Source organism: Neolamprologus multifasciatus, chromosome 8 (genome assembly GCF_963576455.1).
Source record: "Neolamprologus multifasciatus chromosome 8, fNeoMul1.2, whole genome shotgun sequence".
Classification (NCBI taxonomy): domain Eukaryota; kingdom Metazoa; phylum Chordata; class Actinopteri; order Cichliformes; family Cichlidae; genus Neolamprologus; species Neolamprologus multifasciatus.
The window spans coordinates 10652642-10671759 of NC_140446.1; the positions used below are offsets into that span (position 1 = coordinate 10652642).

At 40.3% G+C, this 19118-nt stretch overlaps 3 protein-coding genes across 6 annotated transcripts in view; 2 read left to right on the top strand and 1 right to left on the bottom strand.

The window, feature by feature from the left end:
- Positions 1–5275, top strand: part of adam12a (ADAM metallopeptidase domain 12a) — a 79134-nt gene extending 73859 nt beyond the window's left edge. The window contains exons 18-23 of one of the 2 annotated variants that reach the window (XM_085169969.1): positions 646–754; positions 885–1023; positions 1268–1382; positions 2487–2747; positions 4469–4644; positions 4727–5275. In XM_085169969.1, coding sequence (XP_085026095.1) covers positions 646–754; positions 885–1023; positions 1268–1382; positions 2487–2747; positions 4469–4644; positions 4727–4796 — 870 coding nt within the window. In that variant the 3' untranslated portion in view covers positions 4797–5275. The remainder of the gene's footprint in view (positions 1–645; positions 755–884; positions 1024–1267; positions 1383–2486; positions 2748–4468; positions 4645–4726) is intronic. The other variant, XM_085169970.1, reaches the window with a different exon arrangement.
- A 1384-nt stretch (positions 5276–6659) lies between these two features.
- dhx32a (DEAH (Asp-Glu-Ala-His) box polypeptide 32a) lies at positions 6660–16830 on the top strand. 3 transcript variants are annotated; one of them, XM_085169971.1, is made up of 11 exons: positions 6660–8171; positions 8788–8981; positions 10295–10667; positions 10757–10996; positions 11081–11174; positions 11521–11670; positions 12242–12433; positions 12616–12756; positions 14149–14339; positions 14427–14614; positions 14839–16830. In XM_085169971.1, the coding sequence occupies exons 1-11, from the start codon at positions 7911–7913 to the stop codon at positions 15035–15037; spliced, it is 2223 nt and encodes a 740-aa protein (XP_085026097.1). In that variant the 5' UTR covers positions 6660–7910; the 3' UTR covers positions 15038–16830. The 3 variants fall into 3 exon arrangements, with proteins under 3 accessions (XP_085026097.1, XP_085026098.1, XP_085026099.1); XM_085169972.1 differs by lacking the exon at positions 6660–8171 and adding an exon at positions 8190–8685; XM_085169973.1 differs by lacking the exon at positions 6660–8171 and adding an exon at positions 8190–8659.
- bccip (BRCA2 and CDKN1A interacting protein) lies at positions 14750–19056 on the bottom strand. The gene is made up of 7 exons (XM_085169974.1): positions 18803–19056; positions 18445–18519; positions 18277–18357; positions 17268–17357; positions 16959–17146; positions 16190–16358; positions 14750–15975 (listed from the first exon to the last, which is right to left on the bottom strand). The coding sequence occupies exons 1-7, from the start codon at positions 18941–18943 to the stop codon at positions 15805–15807; spliced, it is 915 nt and encodes a 304-aa protein (XP_085026100.1). The 5' UTR covers positions 18944–19056; the 3' UTR covers positions 14750–15804.
- Between the last annotated feature and the right edge of the window lie 62 nt (positions 19057–19118).

Below are 19118 nucleotides of genomic sequence, written 5' to 3' on the forward strand. Positions count from 1 at the left end.
TCATGGGTGTAGGAGGGCATCGGTTTTAGCAGATCTGCCCAGACTTCCCTCTGCCTGGCCATTACCTGCAGTTCTTTCAGTAGGCATTCACACGCCAGCAGAGAGATGTAATCTCTCCAGTGTGTCCCGAATCTCCACGAAACACTTCACCTAGGAGATGTCTAGAAGGCATCTTAGATAAATGCCCAGACCTCTTCAGCCGGCTAATTTTAATGCAGAGGAACAGCAGTTCTACTTTGAGCCCCTCCCGAACGACTGAGCTCCTTACCCTATCTCTTAAGGGCGAGCTCAGACACCCTTCAGAGGAAGCTTATTTCTGCCACTTTATATCTCAAGCAAAAATCCCACATTCACTTATTCTATCGTATTAAATTTGAGAAATTGTTACTTTGCTGTGAAGTAAATGAAAATTTACTACTTTTTTCGGCAACTCAGTTTCTAATTTCTGAGATATTTTTTTTTAACATTGAGAAATTTACTATGATATTGTATTGAATCACTCTGCATCCCTTTGCATAAACATAACTCATTTGTGACCTATTAAATTTAAGCAGCATAATAAATGTATGGAGTGTAAAAGGTGTTAAAAATAGGGGGGGCGCTTGGTCTCATATAATAATTAACTGTCCTTTTAATCTACTGTAGGTGTGCAATAACAACAAGAACTGTCACTGTGAGGCTCACTGGGCGCCTCCCTTCTGTGACAAGGCAGGTTTCGGTGGGAGTGTGGACAGTGGTCCGATCAGGCAAGCAGGTAAGTCAGTAGCTGTTACACCACAGGAGTGATTTATTGCATTTCAGGTATGTGAGAAATCCTGAAATTCTGAAGTAATAATGGAATAAACTTGGAGAATACTCCCAAAACTTTTGTGTGTGTTTCTGAGCAGACAATGGGAATCTGACAGTGGGCATTCTGGTGGCTCTACTCGTCGTCCTGGGTGCCGGTCTGACCATGTGCATCAAGAGAAAAACTCTACTGAGACTTCTATTTACAAGCAAAAAAAATCCAATAGAGAAGATCAGGTGTGTTTTCAGACTGTAATAGTGGAATGATTTCTAGATATAATGCATCTTTTTTGTAACAGATCAAGGTCCGTAAATGAAAACAACAGGTGCCATTGAGCGGGCGAGTCTTTATGATTGGTCACACTGTGAATCCAATTACAGTGGTGAATTTAATTTTGATTGCACAGTTTAAATTATATTACTATTGTAACTGGTGTATGATTAATATAATAAAGTATTTAATTTCTTCTTTATATTACAGATCAGTAAGCGCCGCAGTCAGCGGACCAACAGCTCCTAACCAGCCTCCATCAGCAAGCTTAACCTCTCCATCCCGACCGGCACCGCCACTGCCTCACAGTGCCACCATCTTCAAGGTCACTAGATCGCACGCATCTGCTTTTGACCGGCCGATCGCAACACACCAATAGATCTGACTCCGACAAAGGGATGATCGGCAATAGATTATCCTTGCTGTTTTATTTTTCCTGGAATGCCGCAGCTGTTTCGACAGCGCACATCATTCTCAACTAGATTGACGTGCTGTTTTCACACAAATGGCAGCTCATTCAGATCCAATTAAATCATCCTTTTCCATATGGACTTGTAGAGGAGGTTGTGATAATGGAGTCTGTGGCGAGCAGCATGTTCAGGCACTCTAATACATTTCATGTCATTAACAGCTGTCTGTTAAGAGAGAAACTGATTCATCTGCACATGAAGAATGTTTATGCAGCTGCTTAGTTGACTTCTAAAGCCATCTTGTTGCTCGTAATCGCAAGGCAGAAACCGCATTTTGCTGTACTTGTGTGCCTACATCGCTGTATGCCTTTACCCCCCCTACATTATTGCCCCAACTTAGTTTGTAATGGGAAGTGACCCGTGATCGATCGAGTTAGGGGCTGCTGAAGGATAAGAGAAACTGTGTCAGAAGAGCCTTTTGTGTTGCAGGGTGGCACACAAGTGGAGTAAGCTGTTGTGCATTACCATGAGATTGGTGTTTTCAGTTAGTGGCATGTGGTTTTCATTTGGGGTCAACGGTAAAAAGAGAGGATGTAAGGCTGTTTGATGTAGGCACAGAGCAGGTGAGGTCATTTTCCAGTTGTTGGGAGCTGCATTAAACTGCCGCCTGAATGCATGTGTGCCTGCCTTTGTATGTCTTATATTGTGTTTAAGCTGTGCACATCTGGACAGGTTTATATATCAAGCAAGACTCATATTCTGGCTCTTTAGCTGTGTTCATCTTTTAAGAAGTCCCAAGCGAGTGCTTATGGGATAGTTGTGGTCTTTTCCCTTTACAAAGTCACCTGATGTCGACTCAGGGGAATAGAGAGCAACTAAGTGGGAGTGTTTGATTTATGTATCTTTGAAAGCATCAGGAAGGACAGCAGAGGAAGAGGAGGAGATTATCATGATTGTTTCTGATAGGAAGCAGACGGTTTCTCTTCTGACAAACTCTTTCAACTTTAATCTCTCTGTAGCCTCCTCACCGAGGGCCAGAGGCGGGTCTCCCACCGGCCCCCTTCCCTCCCCACAGCCTGCATAGACTGCCCCAGTGCCCTCCAGTTCACCTTAGCCACCCAGTCCCTCTTTCCCTTACCGTGTCCCTCTCCCCTGGCCCTGGGCAACCGAGACCCCCAGTCCCTCCTCCTCACCGAGCCCCTCCACCTCACATCCACGTCGCACCCAGAGGGGCGTCATTTCACAGTGCATCACACCACAACTCTTGCAGGATGGTCATGGTGAGTGAATTTCCTGTTTCCTCAGTTGGAAACATTTTATTCGATGATGTTACTTACTGTAATTTCGCCACCACTGTGTCTGGGGAGCTTTTACTCGCTTCCCAGGCCTGTAATACCCAACCGGGGAAATGATGATGTTCGATGCACTTTCAGATAGCTGTTTTTTGATGTCGACTGTTTTCATGGTTCTTTCGCGTGCTATAAAAGCAGAGGCATGCTGACAGTTATGCACAGTCACATAAAATAACGAGGTTAGCCCAGGAGCTAGCGCCATCCAAGCAAAGCTTGAGCTCTACAACAAAAACCACGACATAAATAATAAAAATGGAGCCAGACTCACAGGAGGGGAGCGTGTGAGGCCAGCAACTGCAAGGAGCAAGTATGTACAAATATCACAGGGTGGCAAACTTATTGCCACTGTTATTGCATGGGCTTTAGTTATGGCATTGCAGGGTTTCAAAGCTGAGAGGAACAGAAAGCCAAATAGTAATTCTTATTTGACTTTAAACTCATTTGATTTGTACTCTTGGAGGTACTCAAGCCCAAAGAGACAGAAGTAAAAAGAGCCAATCTAAATGATTTGAGTGTTTGAGTGTTGTTAAAAAGACAGAAACTGATTGGAGATCATTGGTGCACGATTCTTTCAGGCTCAGATGAACAAGGTTGGATCTCAGACAGAAATTGTCGGCATTCATTTCCAGCCTTGGCTGCTTTTATGTTTCGGTTCTATAACATTGAATATTATCGAAAACGTTTGCAAATGTCACCTTTGCCTGTGGAAAAAGCATAAAGGTCATCCATTGTTACTAATTGATCAAGAAAACTGAACATAATTGAACCCCAGCAACCCCGGGAATACTGCCGAATTTCTTTTTTTACATTAAATATCTAATAATGTATTTATGCTGAAACTACCATATACATAAAAAACGAATAACAACGTGAGAAAACAAAGATTTAATCATATAACAAATGTCCTCCAGGTGAAAGTTACAATAGGTGACAAATGCTGTGTATTGCACAAGATGCCAGAAAAAACACACAGAGACACAAAGCAAAATCCAGCGTGCATGATAACATCTTCTAAAAAGCAGATTGATAATATACAGTATTGACTGCTGGAGAATTTTTAAAAAGCACCCGTCGATTTCATAAAAGCTCATACACCTGTTCAAAATGTGGCGTACAGAAGCTCTTAGCTGTTTTTACTTTAAGAAGTAGGCCCTCTCAGCTGCTCCTATTAAATGGCAAAGTGATTCCTGTTGGCAGCAGGCTTCATCAACTGTATCTTTAGCAGCTGTTTGGCAGCACCAGGATGTTAACAAAGAACATAAGTCATGAGTGAAATCTCTCTGCTGCGGGCTTTGAAGCACTGTTAAATGTGAGAGCTCCACCTGAGGAAGTGAGCGGGGTTTTAGACAGACTGTTTCGTGGGTGTGTGAGGTCTGAGGTTCATCCCTGTTGATCCTTTCTCTCTGTGGTGTTTGTGGAAACGTCTCCTTAGCCCAGGAGAAGAGTAGGGAATGAATCATGATCTCTGTAGTCTAGAGAAGATTTAAACAGCATGATAGTTTTCCTGTTATTAGTTGGTTAGAGAAGACAGCATCGGCGCCTCAAAGAAGAGCTCAAAGAAAAGCAGACATTGGCTATAATTATCTGACTGTTAGTGCCACCTGGTGGTGAGTTTCCATCATTATTTAAAAGTGTCTGTCCCTTAATAGGAATTGGAGAAGCCCAGTCCTCCTCAGAAACCTCTACCTGCTGATCCAAGGGGGTCTCGACTGGTGCGAAGTCCCTCTGTTCAGCAGAGCCAAACCGCAGGCCAAGGACCTCCTAGCGTCTGTGGTCCTGTGCCTGCCGTGCCCAGACCTGTACGTCCTATCCCACACCCCAACAGGTGGGTTCAAACCTTACCTAGATATATTTAACTCGCTGAAACATTTTTTTTTACTTTTTTTCCCACTTTTCTCTTCCTCTAGGCCGAGTCCCAAGCACCCCCCAACACTACCAAAGCCTTGCATTATTGCCAACGTCAAATACAGCAGCTGAGATTTTGGCCAGGAGGGACATTGTTATGATAAGACTGAAAAGATTTGCACTATGAAAACTCTGAAAAACCTTAAAAAGGTGGTGGCTTCTCTGAGTTTTGAATCAGGAGACCTGCCGTGTCCCTTTTGGTGCTCTGTCTCTGAATGGTGCTACGAGTCTGAGCTCAGGTACATGTAAAGTATTTATATTCAGTATTTATTGCCACGCAGTGCACTGTGCCAGACACTTTTAAGACATGGTAGCAACTTTGAATTTTGATTTACTTGTTTTCGTTTCGCGCCTTCACATCAGCCGACGTTTATGAAGGAGAGCAATCTGTGAAATTGTGACAACGGAGACGCTTTTGTGGAATGTGTTTAAATGAAGAGAACCCTTTACATTGTGGTTTTGTTTCGCGTCATAAGTAAAGAATTTCAAAAGAGAGTCGTGCAATGACAGATGGGAGCTTCAAACAACATTTGTAGTATTTTTTTTTTTTTTTTTTAATCCACTGGGGTTTTCTTGAAGGGTAACGCTCTGTGTAGCAACTTTGGGCCATCTGACGAGGCTTGAAACAACTGCAGCAAAGGAGATTGTGATATTAATACAACAGATCTTTGATGCGTTCTGCAATCAAGAAGAGGGGCCATTTCTTGGCTCAAAAATGAAATCCAGGCCTGTTCCTTTTTCTTCGTCATTTTTATCACGGAAAGGTAACAAATTCAACTGTGAAATGTCACTGATTTGCCATTTCCTTTTCATTTGCAAGGCCCAATATGCTCTCTTGAGGGATCCGGGTACAGAGATCTAAAATGAGCCAAGATCAAGAAAGCATCCCTCAGAAAGAGTAAACCTATCTGAAATATTTGCTCTGCTAAAGGTCATGTGTGTTTTTAATTTTTTTCCCCCTCTATGCTTGCTGCACCAAGGACTAGATTAAATCATGGAATCACTGATGACTTGCTTAAAGGTGTTCCTCGCATGTAAACAGCCAAAGTCTGGCTGCGGTGTTCATATGTGCATTTTAAGTCATGTTTTTATCTAACTGGAAAGGACAGTTTTACTTGATAAGAAAACATTTTTCGATTTCATTCTGCCACAGAAATGATGTTTAATGGTTACTCAGTATATGCTGACTCACTCAAGTGTATCTGGGCTTTTTTTTAGTTTTCCTTTTTTTAAAAAAACATTTCTACTTTACATATTTTAGATAATCTTTTAAAAATGAACACTGTTTTATCATTTTGGTTTACTTAATGTTTTTGCTGGATTGCAGTGCATCATATATATAAATACATATATACATCCACAATGAGCAACATTTCCTTTGAGCACCGCTGTTGTTCACAAATATGTTTGCTAAAAACTGATATGGATAGAATTTTGTTACTTTTGATACTCTTTATAATAATGCACTAGTTTTACATGCATCGCTTTATTTACTTTGCTTTTTCAATGCTGTCTGTCTATGCCTAATAGAGACCTGTCTGTATGTTACATTGTATGTGCTTTGTATGTTGTGTTACAGGTGAGCACATTTTTTTCATGGAGAATGTTTGTTAAGGATTGTTCTTTAAGGCATCATATGTAAAACAAAAACAAAAAAACACTTAAAGTGTCTGTGTCTGATCATGGTATTTTAAACAATCAGTATTAGTAAACCTGTTTTTTACACTGAAAACATTTGTTATTGACTTTTTATGCTTTTTTTGTTACATTTACAGAAACATGGGCGACACTTGAACTCATCAATTAAAGATTCAAAACTGAAAAAAACAATGACATTTTCATTCCACAAGCCTGAGCCAGTGTAAATACACGATTTCATCCAGCTTCATATTTCAAAACCTCAGTGTCAGAACCCTCTGGCACTTTTTATGCTTAATAAACCAATTTTAAATTACATTTCAAATAATAAACATTATAATAAGGGTGATCTAACATTTTAGAGCAGCATTTATTTTCAGAAAAGTCTAAGGCTGCATACTTGCTGTAAAGGCTTATCTCATTTTAATGCTGTGAGCCTTTTTCTTAAAGCAATTTGACAAGGTCTCCATAGGGGATAGAAATAACGCTTAAATCAATAGAACTGCTTACTATCAGGATTCGCTTGCAGTGATGTGGTGGAGTTAAGTGGTTGTGTGTAATTAAAAGGATACTGAAAGGAAACTTTGGGGAGGAAATCTCTTGTTGATAAGAAATTGAGGCCGTGCGCTAACGAAGACAAATGTTTCTGATGAGCTTTTGAAATCAGCCTCAGCCAACATTTTCTAATTAGTCACATTTTATTTGTCAGTGGGTGAGAGATGAGACGCAGTGTCACCTCAGTGAAGTGTCTAAACATTGGGTTTAAAAGCTTTAAATAATGATCAAAATTACTGACATATCTGTTTTTGGCTGCTGTCAGGAGCTTTAGCTCTATTTTTTTTTTTTACAGATTTGCTGTTTATCAGGAGCTGAAGTAATTTCATTTATTACTCTGATAAAGGTAAGGTGATTTGTAAATGAACGCCAATTATGTAAGAATATAATTGTAACATTAACTAAAGTTAAAAATGGAATTCCAGCTAACATTTAAATATAAAAACAATAATAATCATCTATATACAGCCTGCTGACTACTGCTGAAATTCTAATACACTTTAATGTACCTTTCAACGTTACATGAAAAGATATTTTTAGAGATATTGTTACTGGTGGCAACAACGACGCCATAAGTGTCCTCACTGCTTTACACGTGATTTCATGATAATATGCAGGCGATTATGACAGTCTCTCGGACGTGCTTATTGGTGCATGTGAAGCTCTACGCAAATCAAAACACGTGTGAAACCACGCTGAGATGAAATTACGCACCGATGGACATTGCGCGTACCAAGCTCCAAAGTGGACAGCTGCGAACTTTGAACAGCTTTAAATAAAACATTAAAAACAAAAGCCTTAGCAAAAGGATTCTCTCACCTTGTACTCCGTCCAAATACGCGAACATAGCGTGGGATTTTTGTTTTTTTTAAAACGCCAGATGGAAAGGCACGCAGTCTGTTTTTCTATGCTTCCGATTTGAGAAGAATGGACCTGTAGTTGGAGTGGAAGAAGAAAACTTAATTTGCACTAGTCCTGATAAACCCGTATGTCATGTGGGAGGAAAATAATTTGGCAGAGCCGAACGTTTGCCCTGACCGTGAAGAAAGTCCCGCAGAAGACACTTTTGGATTTGGAGATGATCTGGAGTTAAATCAGTTCGATGGATTGCCCTTTTCCTCGCGTTACTACAAGTTACTGAAGGAGAGGAAAACTCTGAGTGTGTGGAAGGTCAAATGTCAGTTTGAGGATGCTCTGGCAAACAACCAGCTGGTTATTGTGTCCGGGGCAGCAAAGACTGGCAGGAGTACACAGGTAAGAGTGTAGTCAGTGTTATTATTATTTTAATAAAGAAAATTTTACATTCAACTTATGAACCTGGACTTATGTACAGGATGAATGTGGAGCTTCATAATAATGGGGCGTTTACCAGAGCATAACCTACATTGTATAAATTACACATGCTTAATCTAATGCTCCCTGCGATTTGATATATTTAGGACTCCCGTTTGTCACTCAGTGTTGCCATGCTTGTGTGAACAGAAGCTGCCCAGCTCAGCAGATGATGGTGTGTCACTGTGAAGCTGTGTAAACTCCTGCCTGCCTGACCATCAGTCTGCACAAAGGCTCCAGCAGGGGTGTTAGGGGACCTCCAGCTGCTAAGCCCTGATCCGCTGGAGCCGACACATGCTGCCAAAGCAGTTTTGCATTATGAGCGATAATAGCATAGGATATCTCCTGTCACAGTTTGTTTTGCTGTGTGCTTAAACAAAAGCTGTTGGGATAATCTGAAAAGGACGCTTGTGAGTGAGAAAAAACAGCTGATGTGGTAGAAAACATTCTCTTGTTTAATATTTGGGGTAGTACTGATGTCCTGAATCATATTTTACTATAAAGACTTTTTAAGCGTTTATCAATGATCTTCTTTCAGATCCCTCAGTGGTGTGCAGAGTTCTGTCTGTCTGTCCAGTATCAGCATGGTATGGTTGTGTGCACTCAGACCGACAAACAGCAGGCTGTAGATCTGGCCTTGCGTGTCGCTGATGAAATGGACGTCAACATAGGCCATGAAGTTGGTTACACCATCCCTCTGGAGACCTGCTGCTCCTCTGACACTGTTTTGAGGTTTGTTAATGAGCTCTTACTGTGTCTATTTCACTGCCAGCAGTGGAATATCATTTGAATATAATCCACAAATTGCCCCTTTCATTCTTAAATCTTTCCTTTCCTCTATTCCTTATTAATTGATGGAAGCTCACTGCTGACAAAGGACAGAGCTCATTCTTGATCTAAATAAAGTCGACCAGTTCAAAGTCAGGAAATGATGCGCATATCTGTATAGCCTAATATTCAACGACTCTTGTTATGGCGCAGTAACTATTAGTCATTTATTGTCCCAAATGTCAAACACTCAGTAGTAGAAGCCTCCGAAATATTGCAATATTAAACTGGACAAGTGGAGGACAAAGGACCTAAAGATATGTAAATCTTTAAGAAGACCTGCCATAACGCCTGAAAGATGCGTCTGACCCTTAGTCGATACTAAGGGTCAGACGCAGCCAACATCCAAAGAGGAGCTTTGAATGTCCCTCAAGAAGGCTAGAGAACTGTTTGTGAAGTTAACTTAAAGAAATGATGTGAAAGCTTGACTGAAAGAGTTCAGAGTATGTAGAAGAGTGAAGGTGGTTGCACCAAATATTGACTTTCAACCACATTAGAAATGTACAAACTCTGTTTTTACAGTATCCTATTATCCATTTTCCCAGTAAAATGAGATGTGTGTATATATATAGAGAGAAATGAAAGATGGCTCAAGACCTTTGCACAGTACTGCATCTAATATATCAATGCACACTAAACACTTTTTGCTTTTGAAACTTGTGCTGGGCTTTGCACATGATATGGTTTTAATCAAGTAAATGTTAGTAATAAAAACAATCATCTCTGAGTGTTATTTCCTACAGTGCCATGTGCAAATGACCCCTATTCTCACTTATTTTATAGAATACGTGCATCATTTTCACAGCATGGTGTAAATTGAAGTGAGCCTTTAATTTCTGAAAGCAGAAGCAGCTGGCGACTAATTGGTGAACGCAGGGGAGGTTTCAGCAGCTAAAGAGCCAGATAATATTTAGGAGTATGACACGGAGAAATGAAAGGGAGCTAAAAGAGGGTAAATACTGGTCTCACCAGTCAGCCAGAGATCCACTTTACATAAAAGATAAGATGTTTAAATCAGCAGCTGCAAAAAAATTAAGACTTAAAACTTAAAAGGGTGTCAGCAGTTCCCAAGTGTGTGTGTGTGTGTGTGGGGGGGGGACTGTACTGTGTGTGTTTTTAACTAACAGGCTCAAGCAAAAGGCTGAGAAATTGACCGTATCTTATTCCTGTTTTATAAACCTCTATTATTAACCCTCCTGATCACTTTGGTTTATCAGGTACTGCACTGATGATATGTTGCTGAGAGAGATGATGTCTGACCCTTTTCTTGAGCACTACGGGGTCATAATCATTGACCAGGCCCATGAAAGGACGATTAGCACAGACATTCTGCTGGGTCTCCTCAAGGACATCCTGCTGCAGAGGCCTGAGCTCAGGGTGGTGGTTCTCACTGTGCCGCCCATGACCGACAAGCTTCTGAGACACTACGGCAGTGTCTTGCATATCAGTCTAGAGTCCTCATGCACTGCTGAAGTTGTCCACAGCAACAACGGCAACAAAGACTACTTCTACTCAGCACTGAGACTCGTGCTGGAGATCCATCGGACCAAAGAGGGTGGAGATGTTTTCGTATTTTTAGGCTCAGCTGAGGTAAAAGATTTTAGATTTCAAACAGCTCTTTCACTGTGCTAACGCCTGTTGTGATCTGGTTTAAATTTCGCTTCCACTACCTCCTGCAGGAGGTCCACTGTGCCTATAGCATCCTTCAAAGAGAAGGGACCAGGTTGGGTGGACATTTGGGACAAATGGTACTTGTAGTCCTGTGCTCAGGCCAGGGAGGGCTACTTCCTGTCCTGCCTGAGCAGTTGTGCTCCACAAAGTCCAGAAAGGTTTTTCTCAGTACCCGTCAAGGCGAGGATGCATGGTTGCCTACAGAGTCTGTCAAATTTGTCATTGACACGGGAGTCCAGAAGAAAATGGTAAGTTAATTCCAAAATGATGTAGCAATCTTAAATGAGCATTCCTCTGATATTAATTATCACTGTTTTTACTTTTATGTAAAGGTGTACAATCCGAGAGTAAGAGCTAGCTCAGAGGTTCTTCAACCCATCAGTCAATGCCAGGCGGACATTCGCAAGCAGCTGTCTGGACCATCAGGTATAATGTCATGTCATCTCTTCACTTGGCAATACTTAAAGCAGTTATCTAAAAAGTTTCTTCTTTGAAAAAATGTAAGCTGCCATCTTTGGTAACTAAATCTGATGCTTCTTGGGTTAGAAACAACAAAAATTAGAAAAGACTGGTTAAAAGCAGACTGGTTAATTTGTCATCCTTTCATTCATTTGGATAATTTTCATACTTGCAGATTTGGACATATTACAATATTAATTAATATTTGGACTTAAGAAAGCCAAAGAAAAAACTTCCCAGCATTATTTTAAAAAAGCAAAATAAACAAACACAAAATTTAAGTGCAACAGTTTTACTGATTTTTTTCCTGTAGGTAAATGCTTCTGCCTGTATCCAGAAGCAAGCCTAACTTCTGCAGAGAACTCCCCACAGATCTTGGAGTCCAACATTACACCGACAGTTCTTTTCCTCAAAAGGATGGAGATAGCAGGCCTTGGACAGTGCAGTTTCATCGACAGACCAGGTAAAATATCTGTCCAGAGGAAACTAGACAAGTTGCCACTGGAACACATGCAGGACAACAAGAAGTTTTGTTCGTTATTTTAGTTTTTACTGGTTCCCACTAACAGCATCTCTCTCACAACCTAAGCCAAAGATTTGCATGTGGGAGGTTTTTGACTCAGGAAGGGCTCTGTGTAGCTGTTTGAGCCCAGTCATCCATGACTTAGTTGAGCTGACAGCCCAGCTACTAACCATTGTCTGTGCTCTGACCCACCCTAACATGAACAGAAGAGGCCAGCTCATTAACGATTACACAACATGTCTCATGTATTGCAGTGCCAGACGAGCACAATGAAGAGGAAGTCCATGCCAAAAGTGCTGTAATATTTTTTTGAAAATGTGGGACAAAAGGCACTTGCTATATAAATTATATTTTCTCTATAGGTAAGAAATAAAAGCCGAAGGCATTTGATTTGTGATGACTGTGTCTTTGATTATTCAGATGACACAAGTTGCTGTTGATATTTTATCCCCCTTAATAGATATAGCAATGAAATGTGTGAAATTTTAAAATATTCCATTTGTTGTTGCAGATCCAGAGGGTCTCATGCAGGCGCTGGAGGAGCTCGATTACCTTGCAGCTTTAGACGACGATGGCAACTTGTCTGAAATTGGCATCATAATGTCTGAAATCCCTCTGGAACCTCAGATGGCCAAAGCGCTGCTAGCATCCTGCGAGTTTGACTGTGTGAGTGAGATGCTGACAATCACAGCCATGTTGTCAGGTACGTACGTTTTACATTTTCCCACTCCAGAATTTAAGATTAGTTACAAGTGAGGATCCTTTGACTGGTTTGTAGAATCACCAGGTGGACAGCGTAGTATTGGCTCATCTGCAGTTTCTGATGCTCTTTGGTGAGAGTGGTTTCTCTCAGTGAAGTCGACCTTGTTTGTTGTTGTGTTTTAGCACCAAGCTGCTTTGTGGAGCCGCCTGCTGCCATGAGCCACGAGGCAGTCCAGTGTCACAGAAAGTTCCAGCACCCTGAAGGAGATCACTTCACCCTCATAAACATCTACAATGCCTACAAACAAAACCAGAGAGAACAATGTAAGACTGTCATTGAACAGAACCAATCTATTCTCTTCAAGAGATAAGTCTCATCAGCCACTTCATTATTTATACCTTACAGCTTTATTTCTTCATAGCATTGGTTCAGTAAGGCTGGAAACATTCCTTTGTAATGTTCAAGGAACAGATTTAAGATGATTTGAGCTTTATTTATTTGAACATTATCCTGCTGGAAGCAGCCAAGATAATGAGCCAGTACAGTGTGGTCATAAAGGGATAGACACGGTGAGTAACAATACTCAAGTAGGCCGCGGCAGTTAAATGATGATTGACTGGTTGTAAGAGGCAGAGAGTGTGCCAAGAAAATATCCCTTACACCAGCAGCCTGGACTGTTGATGCAGGACAGGATGAATTAATGCATTCGCGGTGTTTATGCCATCCAAATGTCAGAGCAGAAACCAAAGCTTAACAGACCAGGCAACATTCCTAGTCTTCCATTGTCCATTTTGTTGAGCTTGTGCAAATTGTAGCAATTTGGTTTAATTCTTTTTTGCTCTTAAATCTGGCGTGGTCTTCTGCTGCTTCAAAGTTCAACATTTGTGCATTCAGAGATGATCTTCTGCATACCTTGGTTGAATCGAGTGCTTATATGAGTTACTGTTGCTTTTGTATCAGGTCGAAACAGTGTGCCCCTCACTTGTTGTTACTGTTTTGCCCATTCTTTGTAAACCCTAGAGATTGTTGTGTGGAAAAATCCCCATTTTGGCAAAATCAGCAGTTTCTGAGATATTCAGACCAGCCCGTCAGGTATAACAACCATACTACATTTAAAGTCACTTAATCTTTCTTCCCCATTCTGATGCTCGCTTCCAACGTCAGCTAGGTCACCTTGACCATGCCTAAATGCCTAAATGCATTGGGCTGCTGCTGCCATGTGATTTGATCAATTAAGGTATTTGCATCAATGAGCAGGTGGTGAAACAGGTGTACCTAATAAAATGACTGGTGACTCGATCTTTGTTCTCTACTGTGGTAAATTAAAATTAGATTCAAAGCCTGTGTTATCCTATGGGACAGATGTTACATTTCAGTTTCATGAAGAATTATAACCAGATGGATCAGAATAAACTATTCTATTCTAAAACTTAACGCAAAAAACAGTTAAAAGAAGACATTAAAATACCAAATGCATTCTCATTTAAGCCCAAGAACATTTAAATCTTTAGATTCTGAGAGGCAAACTGCTTGAAATTTTAGTAAATCATATTACGGCACTCTTGAATTAATTACCTCGACATTGTCATTTTTTCCACTCAATCTGATCTATTTAAAAGGCATTAGGAATTAAACTGTTTTTACTGTGATAGAAACTTGACGTAAATACTGCTGACCACAGCGCTTCTCTCACTGTGCATGATGTTTTCTCCCAGATTTGACTACTGAAAAGTGGTGCCAGGACTATTTTCTAGATCATTCTGCGTTGAGGACAGCCGATTCCATTAGATCAGAGTTGACTGACACACTGAACAGAATTGAGCTCCCCATTTCTGAACCCTCCTTTGGAACCAAGACGAACACTCACAACATCAAAAGAGCTCTGCTGGCTGGATTCTTCATGCAGGTACAGAAAAACAAGATGTCGATATCAATGAATTTGCCTCCAGCAATTCAATTGTGTTCAAGTTTATGAAGCCTGTTCTTTTCCCAGATCGCTCGAGATGTGGACGGATCAGGCAACTATTTCATTCTTGCACATAAGCACATGGCCCAGGTGCACCCACACTCCTGCTACGGGGCTCAGTCACACAAGCTGGGACTGCCTGAGTGGGTTGTTTTCAATGAGTACATCCTTTCAGAAAACTGCATGAGAATAGTCTCGGAAATTTCCCCGCAAGTGTAAGTCAATTCCGTTTTTCCCCAAATCCCCATCAGAACAGTTGTGTACAGATTAGAACTGAGGTCTCATGTATTATCTCTCGTGTAGTGCAGAGGTAAAACAAACATGTTTATTACTGCAGTAAGTATGAGCCATTTGATCTCATTTTAATTTGAATATTTTTAATCTCTTCATCTACACAATATCTTGTGTTGACACAAATGTTTTCAAATTTCTCTTTTAGGTTCATTGAAATTGCACCACTGTACTTCTTCTACAATCTGCCCCCTAGCGAAAGCAAAGATATACTGCAAGACATGTTGGACCCACAGGGATCCAAAAACCGCAAAGAGAAGAAACAGGAAGCTGCAACAATAAGTGGTGACGTAAACAGTGGCTGTGCAGCAGTGACACAGACGTATGACAGATGTATGATTCAGTAAACTGAAAATCACAAATTTAGACTGCAAATGCATGAATGCTTGTAAGACATTTCTGTAATTAATACAGTAAAGCTTAATTTATTACATTAAATTACTCATGTGTACTACCCAATGTGCTTACAGTGCTGAGAAGGCAAAGATGTCAGTGCTGTAAATATAGAAAAGTTTGCAGTTCAATAGTTGTGATCTAAAAACAATGAGTGAGGGGGTTTTCTGCAACACTGCTTAGGTGTGGACTTTATGCGCACTGTCATTTGATATACCTTCACATCCAAGGATCTGATTTTAAAGCTGAAATACGTATGAAACAACTTGCTCAGAATAACTGTGCTTTGCCCATTTATCTTAGAATGTACATCAAGGAAAGTCTGCTCTTGAAGGGATGAAACGTGTAGCTGATTGTTAAAAACCACATACCTACAGTGTTACAATACCACTCATTTGCTCTGTAGCCATTACTCCCATTCTTCTGTTTACAACTTAACACCAAGCTCATCTCATTTTGAAATCTTCCTATAAACACCTTTGATATGCAGTTGCATGTAGTTTCTTCCAGTATTCAAGTATGTGATTATTCCCTATGTCTTTACAATTTGTACAAACTGTCTTTAAAATTTCTAAAAATGGGTAAACTATCGCCCTACATATTCTAAATATGAATACACGCATCCCTAAAGCCAACTGTACAAAAATTGAATATACTGAATGTTTTTCAGAAGCTTGAGAGCTGTCACTGTGTCCATAGGTGTCTTGGTTTATTGTGAAGGTCACACTGATAGATATTCTTTGAGTTTCTCCATGATGGCAGGCATTCTGTCTGTGGGTATCAGCATCACAGTCCTAAAAGGCTTCATGGGCACGTCCGTAAATGACCACCTCCCACTTAAACAGGAGTCTGCCTCTTCTTGGACTGTGTAGTGGAACTTCAAGATGGCTTGCTGTAAGGCAAACACGGACCAGGCTTGAAATCAGAGTATAAATATATTGAATAGCTTATCAGATGGCTGTTTAAATAAATATTTATCTGACGTTTGACATGAGCTAACGAACTGCTGTATTATTACCCAGACACTGTTAAGTAAGTAGCCCAGTGTATAATAAATATTTAGTTAAAACCTTGAACTCTGTGCAGATTTTTTTCCCCCACTTTACCTCATAAAAGAATTCCTCCTCTGCATTGACAAACATGTATTCCTCTTTGGGAGCTCCTCCTGTGGCTGGGATGCTCTTGGTCTCTTCTCTACAGGTCTTGCTGATAATCAGGCAGTAGTGGCACCTCCCACTGGGCTTATTTGTCCTCTGAGCTTCAGCGATTTCTTCCCTAAAGGACCGTAACATGAAAATCTTTTAACCCACACAAATGGATGTTTTTCTTAGTTTCTATTAAAAATAAATACAGAATGGAAACATTTCCAAATCTCACCACCATATTTTATTAATAGAACACAAAACACCAAATGTTTCATTAAAAAAAAAAGTATCATTTTGAATTTGATGACCGCAACATGTATTAAAACGTTGGGTTGAGAGCAATAAAAGGGTGGGAAAGTAAGTGGTATTAAAAAGAAAAAGCTGGATTCATTTGTAGCCAATTAGGTTAACTGGTAAATATCAGTTCCCAGATGTTCAACAGTTGTTAAGAGGGGATCCTACACTATAGTAATCATGGACCTGTCCCAACATTTTTAAGGTGTGTTGCTGCTAATATATTTCATGCAATACTAAAAGGTCTCAGTTTAAACATTTGATATATTTCATACATTCTACTGTGAATAAAATGCTGATTTATAAGATTTGCAAAGTATTGCACATGTTCTGTCTTATTTCAATGTTTTCAAACACCATCCTGACCATCTTCTACCTGCTCTCACACCAATAACAAACCACTAAAGATGGAATGAGAAGGTAAAGCAGAACTTACTGGAGCTGTTTGTGCAGTGGAAGGGCAATCTGTGGAGGCACATTGATGAAGCGCTCACTTAGCAGCAGCCCCACAGGCTTGCTGTTATCATTAAAGATCTTCTCCAGCTGTTCTGTCACAATATGAGAAGCATTCTTCTCACACTGATCCACAATCAGCTCCTTCACCTCCTCCACACATTGTACACCCTGTGAACAGTTCCAGGCGTAGGTATGACAATTTATATATATATATATAAAAAAATTAAAAAAAACTGACATATTCCAGCCCATTCAAGACTAACTCGTTTTAGTTTGCTAGTCATCTGACCTTTCTCTCTGTGAGGTTGAGCATGGTGATGAAGCCAAACACTTCATCTGGGTCGTCATCTTCGTCGCTGTCTTCGGGCACCTCAGCTTGCTGGAGCATAGTAGAGAGAGACAAGTAAATAAACAGCTGCTCAGAAATGAATGTGAATGAGCATGAATGTCAAGCTTGGGTTTTAAATGATTTTTTTTTTCTGTTTCTTTTCCTGGTGGAATGATTGCACAACATACATCTTTTAAAAAAGAAAACACTTGGGTGCACACATTTGAATTTATTCCAGCCTAATGTTGCCATCCACTTGTACAATGTAGCAATACTGTTAGCAGCAAAGCAGCTCCAGAGCATCATGCTGCCACAACCATGTTTGAAAGTATAGTGTTCTTAGGTTCAAAGGATTCTCTGTGGACAGTGAATTGACGCTGGTGTTCCAGCAGTTTCCAGTTCACAGCTTGAACTTTGGTGGTTCCTGAACATCCAAAACAACTCTCAAAACAACTCATCTCAGGGTGACAGTTTAGGTCTTTGTCCAGATCTTGGCAAAGTTGTCCCACATTCAAATAACTGCTCTAAGTATTGCTGTTAAAGATAAACTACCAGTTGTAGTAAATAATGATTGCAAATAAGATAAATAAGCCTTGGCCTCATCAAGTCAAGACACTGTATAACCTTCAACACCCCTAATCAAAATATTTAAATAAATGTATGTATATGTTTCAGCCCTTTGGTTCCTCGTGTTTGCTTCTGATCCCATTGGGATTAATAAAACTCCAAAAGAAATTCAAACATGTACTCCCAAATGCAGTTTTTTAAGTCATTAAGATGTGTGCAGTATGCATTGTTTGCATTAAGATGAACAGTTCAAAGAAATCACCGAAAGCCTAAATTTTCATAACATATATTTCCTTGATCATGTATGTAAACTTCTGAGCACAGCTGTTTTTGGGTTGAAACTGGAGAAATAAACAAAAATAATGAACAAATCCTTTTTATATTTAACAACCGAGTTACTCACCTTGACGACACTTCCAACATGATTTTGTTGGATGATGATGTCTGTCATCTCTGATGTATTCACATGAGCTTTTAAGAAAAGCTGGATCCAAACATAACAGAAATGACGTCAGTGACAGCTGTTTGCACACAGTATTTGAAACGTCAAATAACAATAGTGAACCCAAACCTGCTGCAGCAGCTTCTTTATGCCGTTGAAGTCATTGTCTGAGATGGTGTGAGCTTCAAAGTCTACAACGACCTCCTGAAAGCGTAGAAGTCGTAATTGCAAGTTTTATTGTAACCCATACTCTAAATAGTTGTGCGAAACTTTCCGATATGAGTTTCACAGGGTTAACTTATTACAGCGTATTCAAGTACAGTATCTTCGAAATAACATATTCTAGTATATTAGTTATTTATTTTCTCACATGATTAACCAAAAAATTATTTTCATGAGCCTTCCCGTTCACATTAGCCCTACTGCTGACTTAGCTAACTAGTTAGCAAGGCCATGCCTCCCTTCTAAGACGTGTTTGTTCTTTTACCTCATTAATTTCCTCATCTGACGCCTCACTGTCCTCTTCCCCGGAATCGTCTTCCTCCTCTGGATTCTCATCGGAGCTGTTGTCACTTTCCTCGGGTTTTTCACCAAAACCTACTGCCCTTTTCTTAGCCAATGAAGCCATGCTGCAAACTTAAAACACACGTGTCTACTAAGTGGGCGGGGCAAAGACTAGCAACTGCCAGCTACGAAACTAAAACCCCGAAGCCGCCATTATGGCTCCAAATATACACGGCTTGCCGCTTATTAAATCCACATTCAGAGCTTCAATGTCGGCTTGTCGCCTGTTGGTGAAATGG

What these genes read in the sequence shown, in the direction of transcription:
- bccip (XM_085169974.1), bottom strand. Translation starts at nt 18,943, where the DNA reads ATGGCTTCATTGGCTAAGAAAAGGGCAGTAGGTTTTGGTGAAAAACCC. An exon ending in ATGTTGGAAGTGTCGTCAAG is followed by an intron (nt 17,358 to 18,276) that starts GTGAGTAACTCG and finishes ACTATGCTCCAG; the next exon opens with CAAGCTGAGGTGCCCGAAGA. An exon ending in AGGAGGAATTCTTTTATGAG is followed by an intron (nt 15,976 to 16,189) that starts GTAAAGTGGGGG and finishes TTTGCCTTACAG; the next exon opens with CAAGCCATCTTGAAGTTCCA.
- dhx32a (XM_085169971.1), top strand. Translation starts at nt 7,911, where the DNA reads ATGTGGGAGGAAAATAATTTGGCAGAGCCGAACGTTTGCCCTGACCGT. An exon ending in GCAGCTGTCTGGACCATCAG is followed by an intron (nt 11,175 to 11,520) that starts GTATAATGTCAT and finishes TTTTTCCTGTAG; the next exon opens with GTAAATGCTTCTGCCTGTAT. An exon ending in CAGTTTCATCGACAGACCAG is followed by an intron (nt 11,671 to 12,241) that starts GTAAAATATCTG and finishes TTGTTGTTGCAG; the next exon opens with ATCCAGAGGGTCTCATGCAG.